At 35.2% G+C, this 13189-nt stretch overlaps 1 protein-coding gene across 13 annotated transcripts in view; it reads left to right on the forward strand.

Moving 5' to 3' along the window:
* The window catches only part of UNC79 (unc-79 subunit of NALCN channel complex), a 239798-nt gene that overhangs the window by 60676 nt on the left and 165933 nt on the right, over positions 1-13189 (forward strand). For all 13 annotated transcript variants that reach the window (XM_036071607.2, XM_078054135.1, XM_036071606.2 and 10 more), the window contains 2 exons: positions 3687-3742; positions 4441-4570. In XM_036071607.2, the coding sequence (XP_035927500.1) occupies positions 3687-3742; positions 4441-4570 (186 nt within the window). The remainder of the gene's footprint in view (positions 1-3686; positions 3743-4440; positions 4571-13189) is intronic.

The following is a 13189-nucleotide window of genomic DNA, read 5'->3' on the forward strand; positions in this document are numbered from 1 at the left end:
AAGGCAGGGGCAATTGAGACTGCGCAAAGTATGTAGAAAGTAAAATTGATGGGATTTGGTGACTTATCAGATATGGGGAATTTTTGGCTTGCAAAACTGAATGCGTGGTGGTTCTATTCATTGAGAAAGGAGACACTGGAAGAAGAAAACCAGGCTTCTGAGGGATGCTTATGAATCTGTTTTGGGTGTTGTATTCGAGGTGCCTCTGAGACATTTAAGAGGAGATGACATACCTTGAACTAATAGTGTTCCATGTCAATTTTATCTCAATCAAATTGGGAAAAAACCTCACATAATCTCAATAATAATTCTATATGTCCAAAACACAAAAATGCAAATAAATCAGCTTCCTTAAAAAAAAAAAAAAAAAAGGCAGTGATGATTAGGAAGTTGTATTATGAGCCCGGAACTTAGTATAGAGCTCTGGGCTAGAGGTGATGAACTTTGAACTCTGAACCTACACGTAAGTGTCCAATGGCCTTATTAAATTGCATATAGATGGTACCTGAAGTTGTATATGAGTGTGAGATTGCTTAGGAGAGAGCATAGAATGAAAAGTGGAGTGAGCTTATGATCAGGCTTTCAGGAACTCCAATGGATAATGGTCCAGTGGAAGAGGATGAGCTTGCCAAGGAGGCAGAGAGGTTGTATCTGTTAGGATGTGTTTGGCTGACTAACAGAAGTTTTGAACTATACGAACATTTGTTGTTTACTTTGTTTACTTAGTAGGAAGTCTTACAGATACAGTATCAGGGGCCTGAGATGGCGCCATTGTGTTTCTCTTGGACTTCCCCTCAGGTTTGCAAGATGGCTGCCACAGTGGGGGTTATTTTATTCTTACCCAGTCACATCCACAAACAGGTAACAGGATCAATCAGGGTAATTAGAGGAAGGTCTCCTGTTGTGGCTCTTTTATCACAGAGAAGAAATATTTCAGAAGCCCCCCTTCTCAGCAGATTCTCTCTTAGGTCTTACTGGCCAGAAGTGAGTCACATGGCCATCCCTAGCTCCATGGGGGTCTGAGGAAGTATCTTGCTTTGTAGTCTGTGCATTGGGGGATGGACAAGGAAGAAAGGGCTGTTGATAGCAGTTGAGTAGCAACAACAGTGTCTGCCACAAGTAATAGGAGAGTGTTAGTCATGAAGTTGAAGGAAGAGAGTGTTTTGAAAAGGAGACAGGAGTCCGCAGCACTGAATGCTGCTGAAGGTCAAGTAAAAGGGAGACTGAAGTATGTCCATTGAGTTGAATGACATAGAGGTCATCAGTGACTAAAGTGAAACCTGCTTCAGGGCTATGACAGGGTTGGATGACAGATTCTGGAAGATATAAAACAGGTGTCTAGGGACGCCTGGGTGGCTCAGTCGGTTAAGCGGCTGCCTTCGGCTCAGGTCATGACCCCAGTATCCTGGGATCGAGTCCCACATCAGGCTCCTTGCTCAGCAGGGAGCCTGCTTCTCTTTCTCTCTCCCTCTGCTTGTGCTCTCTCTGTCAAATAAATAAAATCTTAAAAAAAAAAACAAAAACAGGTGTCTAACTAGGTGGAGATATCTTTTTTCCCCAAGTAAACATGGGCAAATGAAAGAAGCTTGCTGTTCCGTAGCTTCTAAGAATTCCTCAATGAGGTGGACTTGGTGCCTGAGTGATGAAAGACTCCCGTGCTAATCCATCAGTCTTTTCATTTGCTATCTGTCCAGACTTGAGCAAGATAGGAAACTAAGCTAAGTAAGTTTCCTCACTGCAACATGGTGGTTATGAGATAATATGTATAAGGCTCTTAGCACAATACCTGACACATAATGAACACTCAATAAATGTTGCTATTAGGCATTTTTTTTTCTGTGTAGTTCTTGATTACGTTGATGTAAGTTTATATTATATAATTATTATTACTAGGGATTGTCCTTAATATTTCTTTTGTTAAAAAGATGAAGGATCTTAGTAAAAAGCTTGATAAAGTCCAGGGCTTACATGATTTTTGAAATGTTGAATACTATAAGGAAATAAGTAATTTTTAATTTTATTGACAATTTTTATTATTAAAAAATTTTATTATTGAAGTATAGTTGACATAAATTATGTTAGTTTCAGGTGTATGAGTTAGTGATTTGACAATTCTGTACATTATTCAGTGCTCACCGTAGTAAGTGTGGTCGCCATCTGTCACCATACAGTATTATTACCATATTATTGACTGTATTCTCTATGCTGTACTTTTCATCTCCGTGACTTATTTATTTTATAACTGGAAGTTTCTGCCTCTTAATCCACTTCACCTGTTTTGCCCATCCTCCCACCCACCTCCCCTCTGCCAGCCACTAGTTTGTTCTCTGTATTTATGAGTCTGTTTCTGTTTGTTCGTTTGTTTTGATTTTTCGATTCCACATGTAAATGAAATCATAAGGTATTTGTCTTTCCCTGTCTGACTTATTTCACTTAGTGTAATATCCTCTGGGTCTATCCATGTTGTCACAAATGGCAAGATTACATTCTTTTTTATGGCTGAGTAATGTTCCACTGTATATATTATATACCACCTTTTCTTTATCCATTCAGCTATTGATGGACACATAGATTGCTTCCATACTTTGGCTATTGTAAATACTGTTGCAATAAACATAGGGTTGCACATTATCTTTTCGAATTAGTGTTTTTGTTTTCTTTGGGTAAATACCCATAGTGGAATTACTGGATTATATGGTATTTTTCTATTTTTAATTTTTTGAGGAAACTCCATATTGTTTTCCACAGGGCTTGTACCAATTTACATTCTTGCTGACAGTACAGAAGTGTTCCTTTTTCTCTACATTCTTTTTTTTTTTTTAAAGATTTTATTCATTTATTTGTCAGAGAGAAAAAGAGAGAGAGAGCACAAGCAGGGGGAGTGGCAGGCAGAGGGAGAAGCAGGCTCCCTGCTAAGCAAGGAGCCCGAAGTGGGACTCGATCCCAGGACTCTGGGATCACAACCTGAGCCAAAGGCAGACGCTTAAGCAACTGAGCCACCCAGGCGTCCCTTTCTCTACATTCTTAACAACACTTGTCATTTCCTGTCTTTTTGACACTAGCCATTCTGACTGATAAGAGGTCGTATCTCATTGTGGTTTTGATTTGCATTTCCCTGATGATTAGTGCTGTTGAGCATCTTTTCATGTGTCTGTTGGCCGTTTGTATGTCTGTTCAGGTCCTCTGTCCATATTTTAATCAGATTATTTGTTTTTTTGGTGTTGAATTGTGTAAATTCTTTATATGTTCTGGATATTAACTCCTTATCAGATACATTACTTGCAAATATCTTCTCCTATTTGGTAGGTTGTCTTTTTGTTTTGTTGATGGTTTCCTTCACTGTGCAAAAGCTTTTTATTTTGGTGTGGTCTCAATTGTTTATTTTTGCTTTTGTTTTCTTCCCCTGAGGAGACCTTTCCATAAATATGTGGCACAGGCCCATGTCCAGGAGATGACTGCTTATGTTTTCTTTTAAAAGTTTTATGGTTTTAGGTCTCACATTTAATCCATTTTGAGTTTATTCTTATGTATGGGTAAAGATAGTGGTCCAGTTTCATTCTTTCGGAAATAAGTCACTTCTAATTTAATGATTAGATAAAAAGTCTTACTAATATATTATTATATCTCAAAGGATATTTTATCTGACGTTTATAATTTGTGTTCAAATTATATTTTCTTCCTTACAGTGTATCATTGTCAATTATTGGAATGCCTCATGAAATATAAGCAAGAAGTCTGGAAAGTAAGTTTTGGGCCAAATTTAACTCATAGGCACAAACCCAATTTATATAATGGAGTGAAAATATTTTGCCTATTAAAACAGGTCAAATTTATTGATGTCTTTTTATTTTGGTGTGGCAGGACCTGGAATTGTTTCCTTCCTGGTTAATTTATCATTTAAAGCAGAAATGATACTTGAAGAACACAGTGGCCTGACAGAAAAAGTAATTGGATAGCTCTTATTCTTAGAATTTAGCAAATACTATATTACATGGCAATTTTATTTCATTTGAAATGTTGCTCGAGAACCTGTCTTCTTTCAAATAGGAGATGTGGATTGTTAAGAAATGGGTTTTAGGAAAATATTTGAAAAATGCAGTGTTTGGCAAACTGGTTCATGCTATTCTAAAGTCTTCCTTTAACATTATCCTGGAGTAGAGAAGAATTTGTTAAAAGACAGTGTCGTTTTGATCTTTACCTGGAAGGGAAGGGAGGTGCTTATTTACAGGACCCATAAATAAATAATAAAAAATGATATTTTAATATGATCTCATCTGAGAAGCACACCTGGATGATGAGATGCCGGGGGCGGGGGTGGGGGTGGGGAAGGAACCACCCAACCCTTCTATTGGATTTTGCACTGCTTTGGTAATGTTGAATGAACTATTTTCATCTTTATTTGATGATGCTAAGTCAAAGTATGCTTCCTGCTTCCTCTAGGATCTTTTGTATGTGATAGCCTACGGGCCTTCACAGGTGAAACCTCCAGCTGTGCAAATGTTGTTCCATTACTGGCCCAATTTAAAGCCTCCTGGGGCAATAAGTGAATACAGGGGCTTGCAGTACACAGGTAAGGAGGAAATAACCCTGTCATGCCCCATTTTTATTTCTCTTGTGCCACATTTACCTCACCAATTTATTACTATTTTTAAAAATCTGGCTGGATTATATTTATATGCCTTTAGATATTGTCATTAACCCTTTCTGAAACTGGGTGGTATAAAATACATGAATGAAATTGATTTCAAGAGCCTCTATGACACCATAGCAAATTGCCCAAGTCTCAGTCTCACTCGCGTTACGCCTGGACTGGGGTTCTAACAATGGCTAACCTCAATCAGACGTGTGAACAGCGGTTGTTGCTGCAGATTTGCCCACCATTGGGCAAAACCCCAACTGGCTAATTCTGCTTGGATAAGAAGACTTTCATATTTGACATTACCAGTTCGTATGCTAAATAAAAATTAAGTGACCCTTCCTGTCTAGTTGGACAGGAAGAGTCAACAATCAGTGAATATTTGTATAACTAATAACTAAGAAATAGACATTGAATTCGAATGTAAAGGCTTATACTTACCAAAAAACAAACAAGTGTCAGGTCCTATGTGTTGTTTTGTTTACATATTGTAAAATCAAAGAAGGAACCTATGGCTAACGGAGTTTCTGATGCCCCTGGCTACCCTCTCCCCCCACTTTGTTGTCTATATATTTTTATGAAAATAGGCGAGGGGGATATTTTGGCAAGGTTAGCTTTTATTTGAGTTATTGTGAGATTCTGCACTGATGCTCTGAGAATCTCCTTTCTTGGTATTACTTGTCTTTCCAAAGGTGATTTGAGGTGGTTCAAAGGGAATTTAATTTAATTCAGGTGTCTGATTTATGTTTCTGATTAAAGCCAAATGTTAGAGATATTAACACCTGTTTTTTGGGCTTTACTGGTCTTTGGTGGGCCTATTCTAAATTCAGAACAAATAATATTGGCTTTAGTGGTAGCAATAATGTTAATTAAAACAATGAAGGTAAATAGTACCTTTTTAAAAAATGGAAATTGGTATCATTGGCATTTTAAATCATGGATAGTAGGGAATGCTTAAGTGTTGCTAAGTGGGTAATTTGTAAAAACAGGAAAAAAGTTGGAAGATTAATAAAATAGATGAAATGACTGAAATATTCAACTTCTCAGTAGATCCCTAAAATAAGCATTTACATGATATATGAATTGGGAACTGGTATCAAATGAAATTTACTTACTTGATAAATATTTGAAGAGTTTCTTTTATGAGCCAGGCACTATTCATTGATGATGTAAGAACCGATTCAGAACCAGACCCCATGGAGCTTAATGCAATTTGGAGATGGAAATTGAGTCACTTATTCAACAAATATTTATGAAGTGTCTACTATTAGCCAGGTGTTATTCTAGCCACTGAGTGGTAAAGCAATGAAAAAAAGCAGACCCAAATCACTAATATCTTGGCACGTACATTCCAGTTTTCTGGAAAAGACCAGGAAACCATTTTATAGTGTAGTAAGTACTAAGGTAGAACAAATACAGAGAGCTGTGGAAATATGCAGCGGGTCCTCTGAACTCCCCTGATGGTGGGCAGGTTTGGGGAGGGTTAAGTTGTCAAGGAAGGTCCTCAAGTGAGTGAAAGGTAAGCCGACACCTGAAAGATAATGCACACTCTAGATGTCAAAGGGAGAGTGAATCATGAGTGGATAAAATGTAGATTTGAGGCAGAAGGAATAGCATGGGTTCAGACTTGGAGGCCAGAGATAGCATGATCCTATTTAGGAACTGGAAAATGTTATGTGTAGCCAGACAATGGAGTGACAGGAGGAGAGCAGCTAGAGATAAGCAGAAAGCCTGGCAGGGCCTGTGAAGAAGTTGGGATTTTATCCTAACAGCAAAGGGAAACCACAGACAGGTTTTAAAGGGAGAAACCAACACAATGAGATTTGTCTGTTCAGAATATCCCAGAAGCCTCGCAAACTGACAGTGGCTTCCGTTTACTCCTGTGACAGTACCCTCTGGGAAGAGCCAGCCGAACCTCTCTCCCCAGAATAGCTCAGTCTATGCCTACTAAGATCAGAGCGACTCTTTCTTCTTCTCTTGGCCTACTTGAACAAGATGTCTCTGTCTACTGGCATCCATCCTTCTGTCCATTCCTGTGATCATACCTCCACCCACTTCCATTCTTTCAACCATGTGGCATTATGTGCCTGCTACCTGCCAAGTACTGTCCAAGGTCCTGGGGAAGCAACTCTCTTGGAACCCCCATTTTAGTGGACCATGGCATTCTGTACAGGAAACAAGAGATCATTGGAAAAAATCAATCGTTCTGGTCCATATATTACTATTTATCTAGCACTGGCTGTTTGTCCGACATTGTTCTAGTTGCTTCTATCTCACTTAATATTTTAGCCTTTTCCCAATTGAACACAGTTATGGACCAAGCATCCTATTGGGTTTTATAGACATTTTCTCAGTCCTCAAAAAAAAATCTTGAGAGGTAGGTTTTCTTGTTTTAATGTTACAGGTGATGAGTGGGACACAGAATTTGAGTGACATCCCTAAATTCACACAGATAATAAAGGAACACAGCTTGAATTTGAACTTAGATTATCTTCATTGAAAACCCACATTTTCCTGTTCTAACAGTATGACATCACTTCTGTCAATTCAGTTCTTTAGTTAAACTTTAGCTGGAGCATTAGAAATTTTCTACAATGTCTGCCACAATGAAATATGCACTGAAGGGTATCATCAGTATTTAGATATCACTCCAACTCTAAATATACATTATTCTTAATGATAAAAATTATATGGATACAGAATTTTATGGGCTTGGAAACTCAAAGATAAAATACTTTCTTAGGGACCAGCAACTTTTATATACTTTCTGAGTGATTTATTTCTTTTTTAAAAAGTAAAATTAATTTTTTAAAAGGAAACTTTGCTTTTAGAAAAATTATAGAAATATATAATAAGGAAGAAAATACTGCTACCAGAAATGACCAGTGTTAACATTTTGGTATATTTCTCTCTAGTTTTTTTGATGCATATTTTAAAACAAAATGAGTTCATATTGTATATAATCATACAAGGTTTCCATCCCAAGCTTCTATTGTATCATTTTTAAAATACAGAAAAGTTTAAAGAATAATACTATGAACACACTTATAGCCATGTAGATTTAATAATTGTTAGTAATTGACCATTAGTTTACCTGTATATGTATGTGTATATAAGTTATTTGTTGCTTTTTAAGCATAGTAACGTAGGAATAATTAGAGCTTATATGAAGAAGATCAAATACTGAGGATTTGGTAATCTACAGTGTTTGCCTCTTTTGGGCTTATTGCTATTTATCAAGAACAAAAACTACTTGTTATTTTGGTCATTAAGTATGAGTCTTAAAGATGCAAAAATTACAGGAAGTTTCTTGGCAATGGAAATAGCCATTATGTTGTTCTATAAAGCTCTGCTTCTGTGGGGGGAGAAAAAAATTATTTAGCCTTTTTTTGGTGACTGTGTCTCAACTAGTAAATAATTTAGATCAGCACCAGTTGTTGTGTAGTTTCTATCTGAACTATGGACCAAAAGATGTGGCACAAAATATATTTCCAAGACAGTTTGTTGCAAACGTAAAGAATAACTGAAGATAAGCACTACAAGGTTAGACTTTGGTCTAGGCTACCAGATATCTAACTTTATACTAGTACCATTGGATTCTTGAGTTGTATACATGTACCAGAAGTTCTACCTTTTATGTTGTAACTTCTCCATTATTGAGTTCTTGTCTTTTTGTTATCTTATCTCCACAAGCTTTAAAAAGTGTTTTAAACCTTTTATATTTGTACGTTATACACATGTGGAAAAACACAAAAATTACGGGGAACATCCTCCACCATATTTACCACTGTGATTACCTTCTCCTTCTATCCCAAAAGTAACCACTAAATTGACTTCCAACATCAAAGATTAGTTTTGCCTATTGTTGAATTGTATATAAATGGAATCATATATTATTTATTTGTGTGTTTTTGCACACGTGTGTGTGCATGTGTGTGTGTGTGTGATTTGTCTATGGGTTGAGCATAACTGTGTTTCATTCATTTTTATTGCTATATACATATTCTACAAAATGAATGTACCTCAGTGTATGTATTGATTTTACTATTAATGGATATTTGGGTTCCTGCTTTTTGGCTATTACAAATAATTCTGCTGTGAACATCCTTCTATATATCTTTTGGTGCATGCATGCACACATTTCTGTTAGATATATGCTGAGGGTGGGATTGTTGGATCAGAGGGTATGCATATATCTAATTTTTTTCATCTCCCCCTCCCCTGCATATATCTGATTTTGTTTGCAAACAGTTTTCCAAAAAGGGTTGTACTAATTTATACTCCCATTACCAGTATATGAGAGTTCTTTTTGTCTATATTCCACATTTTGGGCAATACTTTATTTTGTTTTCAGAATTTTAGCCATTTTCAAGGGATGTAGAAGTATCTTAACTGTGTTTATAATTTGCATTTCCCTGATTACTAATGAAGTTGGGCAATTTTTCATATATTTATTGACTATTTGGGTATCTTTATATAGTCTTTTTCAATAACATATGTTGCAAAATATCTTTTCTTATTTTTTTTACTCTGTAAATGATGACTTTTGATTAACTGAAGTTCTTATTTTAATGTAATCAAATTAGCAATCTTTTTCTTTATGTCCTATCTAAGAAAATCTTTCCCTATACCAAAGTTATGATATTATTCTTTGTTATCTTCTAGAATATTTGTTTTTTACCTTGTACATTTAGATGTATCTAAAATTAATTTTTCTGTCTGGTGTGAGGTAAGGGTCAATTTTTTTTCTTATGGATAATCAGTAGACTCAACATCATTTATTGAACAGATTGCCCTTTTCTTACTGCTCTGTAGTACCATTTTTGTCATAAATCAAGTGTCTATTTAAGGATGGTTCTCTTTCTGGATTCTTTACTTAGTTTAATTGGTATCTTTTTCCTTTTCCCAAAACCACACTGTCTGAATTAATGTAGTTTAATAATAAAACTTTATATCCTTCAGTGCGGGTCTTTCTACCTTGTTGTAATTGCTGTTCTCTTCATTGTCTCCCCCTGCTTCCTCTTCTTCCTGTTCTTTCTCCTCCTCCTTATTTTCTTCTTCCTCTTTCATGATTATTCCTAGCTATTTGCTAAATTAAACACACACAAACACACACCTAAACTATTAGAATTTTTATGGAGATTGCCTTGAATCTATAGATCAGTTTGGGGAACTGACATCGTTATAATATTGAATCTTCCAGTCCATGTGCTAGAAGTATATCTCATTTATTTAGGCTTTCTTTAGTTTCCTTCAGTGCTGCTTTATAGTTTTCTGTGTAGATGACTTGCCTATATCTCATGTAGTGTGTTCCTAGGTATTTATTTTTTGATGTAATTGTCAATGATGTATCTTTAAAAAATTACTTATTCTAAGTCTTCATTGCTAGTATGTAGACATGCAGTTAATTCTTGTATATTGATCTTGTATCCAGCAACCTTGCTAAATCACTTTTTAATTCTAATAATTTATTTGAAGTTTAAAAAAAATTTCATGTGTGCAATTATATTATTGCTGAATAATAGCGGTTTAATGTCTCCTCTTCAGTCCTTAAGTCTTTATGTCTATTGACTTACTGCACTGGCTAAAACCTGCTGTGCTATGCTGAATTTTAAGTTCCTTCATGGTTTCTTCTTTGACCCATTTAGAAGGATGATGATTAATTTCTAAACATATGGGGATTTTCCTTGTGAAGTTTTGTATTGATTCATAGCTTGATGTCTCTGTGGCCAGACAACATACTTTGAATTATTTCATTCCTTTAACACTTTTTACACTTTCTTTAGGGTTGAGCCTGTGGTCATTTTTTAATGTTCTGTGTACTTAAAAAAAACCTTTGTATTTGGCAGTTGTTTGATACTGTGTTCTATATATGTAAAATAAAATTTCTTAATTGTGTAGTTCAAATCTTCTGTATCTTTACATATTTTTGTCTTTTTCTTCTATTGGTTACCAAGAATAGAATTTAAACATCTCCTACTATGATTGTGGATTTGTGTATTCCTCCCTGTAGTTCTATCAGTATTTGCTGTATAAATTTGAAGACTGCATACAAATTTAGAATGCAACATCTTTCTGGTGAATTGAAACTTTTACCATTATGAAATGCATGTTTTTATCTCTAGTAATGTTTATTTGTGTTAAAATCTACTTTGTCTTAGACTAATATAGATATGCCAGCTTTCATGAGTGTTTGCATAGTTTAACTGTCCACCCTTTTATTTTCAACTATTTTATATTCTTATATTTTCATGTGTCTTGTAAGCAGCATGCAGTTCTATATTTTAAACTCAATTTTTATGATTTTTGCCTTTTATTTGGAGCACTTAGTTCATATCTGTCTGTCTATCTAATTACTGGCATATTTGATTTTAAATCCACCATTTTTCTATTTGCTTTTTATTTCTCCTGCCTCTTTTGTGTTCTCTTTTTTCTCTCTTTTTTGCCTCTTTTGCACTGAATGAGCATATTTAAGTATTCTGTCTTACTGAGTTACTCAGTCTTCTGTATTCTCTTAATCTTTACCCTAGAGATTATACCAGGCATTCTTGACTTATCAATGTCTAGTATAAAATAGTACTTTTACCCTTTCCTGTAAAATGATAGAAGACTTTAACATTTTTTTGCCCCCTCCAAACTTCCATGCTATGCTTTTATGCTCTTTCTATTTTTTATAATTTTAAAACATGTAATTATTGTTCTTTGAAGTCATTATTCATTCAATTTTCTTTTTTCTGGCGCTTTTTTTCTTTTTATATTTCTAAGCTCCCATCTGGGCTTTATTTATTTTTTCCTTAATAATAACCTTTCTATATTTCCTTTAGTGCCCTTCTACTGGGGATAAATTTTCTCAGTGTTTTTGAAATATCTTTGTTCTGACTTGATTTTTTAAAGCTATTTTCTCAGTATATAGAATTCTATGACAGTGATTTTATTTTCACACTTTGAAGGTATTTCATGATCTTTTCATTTTCGTTGATTCTTTTGAGAAGTCAGCTATCATTGTTGCTCTTTTGAAAGTAAACTGCCTTTCTTTTTTTTTTTTTTAAAGATTTTATTTATTTATTTGACAGAAAGAGAGAGAGAGAGAGAGAGAGTGAGTGCACAAGCAGGGGGAGCACCAGAGGGAGAGAGAGAAGCAGGCTTTCCACTGAGCAGGGAGCCCGATGTGGGGCTCGATCCCAGGACCCTGGGATCATGACCTGAGCCGAAGGCAGACGCTTAACTGACTGAGCCACCCAGGTGCCCCAAACTGCCTTTCTTTATTTTGAAAAATTTTCTTTTTTTCTAATTGGTTGAAATTTTAAAGAAAATATCTTTTTCCAGTTTTATTGAGAAATAATTGATGTATCACTGTATAAGTTTAAGGCATACAGCATGATGATTTGATTTACATATATTGCGATTATCATGACAGCTTCAGCTAACATCCAGCATGTCATATAGATACAATATAAAGAAAAGAAAGAGGAAAAGAAAAAAATTTCTCCTTGTGATGAGAATGCTTAGGATTTACTCTCTTAACAACTTTCCTATATATCATATGGCTGTGTTAACTGTAGTCATCATGTTGTACATCACATCCCTAGTACTTATTTGTCTTATAACTGAAAATTTATACCTTTTGACCACCCTCCTCCAATTCCCCCTTCCCCCACCTTTCACCTCTGGTAACCACATCTGATCTCTTTTTCTATGAGTTTTTTTTTTTTTTTAAGTAAAATCATACAGTATTTGTCTTTCTCTGTCTGACCTATTTCATTTAGCATAATGCGTTCAAGGTCCATCCATGTTGTTGTAAATGATAGGATTTCCTCATTTTTCGTGGCTAAATAATATTCCATTGTGTGTGCATATCACAACTTCTTTATTCATTCATCCATGATGTACACTTAAGTTGTTTCCATGTCTTGGCTATTGTAAATAATGCTGCAATAAACATGGGGGATGCAGCTATCTTTTTGAGTTAGTGCTTTCATTTCCTTTGGATATATTCCCAGAGGTGGAATTGCTGGATCATATGGTAGTTTTATTTTAATTTTTCAAGGTTACTCCATATTGTTTTCCTTAATGGCTGTACCAATTTACAGTCCCCCCAACAGTGTACAAGGAATACCTTTTCTCCACATCCATACTAGCATTTGTTTTCTCTTGTCTGTTTGATCATGGCCATTCTAACAGGTGTGAGATGAGATAATTTGCATTTCCCCAGCGACTAGTGATGTTGAACAAATTTTCATGTGCCTGTTGGCCTTTTGTATATCTGCTTTTAAAGAATGTCTATTCAGCTATTCAAGTCCTTTGCCCATTTTAAAAATTGGGTTATTTGTGTTTTTGCTATTGAGTTCTATGAACTCTTTATGTATTTTGGATATTAATCCCTTATCAGATATATGGTTTGTAAGTAAATATTTTTTTCCATTCTGTAGGTTGTTTTTTTGCTTTGTTGTTTCTTTTGCTGTACAGAAGCTTTTTAGTTTGATGTAGTCCCACTTTTTTTATTTTTTATTTTGTTGTTTATGCTTTAGGTGTTGTATCCAAAACATCATTACC

Source organism: Halichoerus grypus, chromosome 8 (genome assembly GCF_964656455.1).
Source record: "Halichoerus grypus chromosome 8, mHalGry1.hap1.1, whole genome shotgun sequence".
NCBI lineage: Eukaryota > Metazoa > Chordata > Mammalia > Carnivora > Phocidae > Halichoerus > Halichoerus grypus.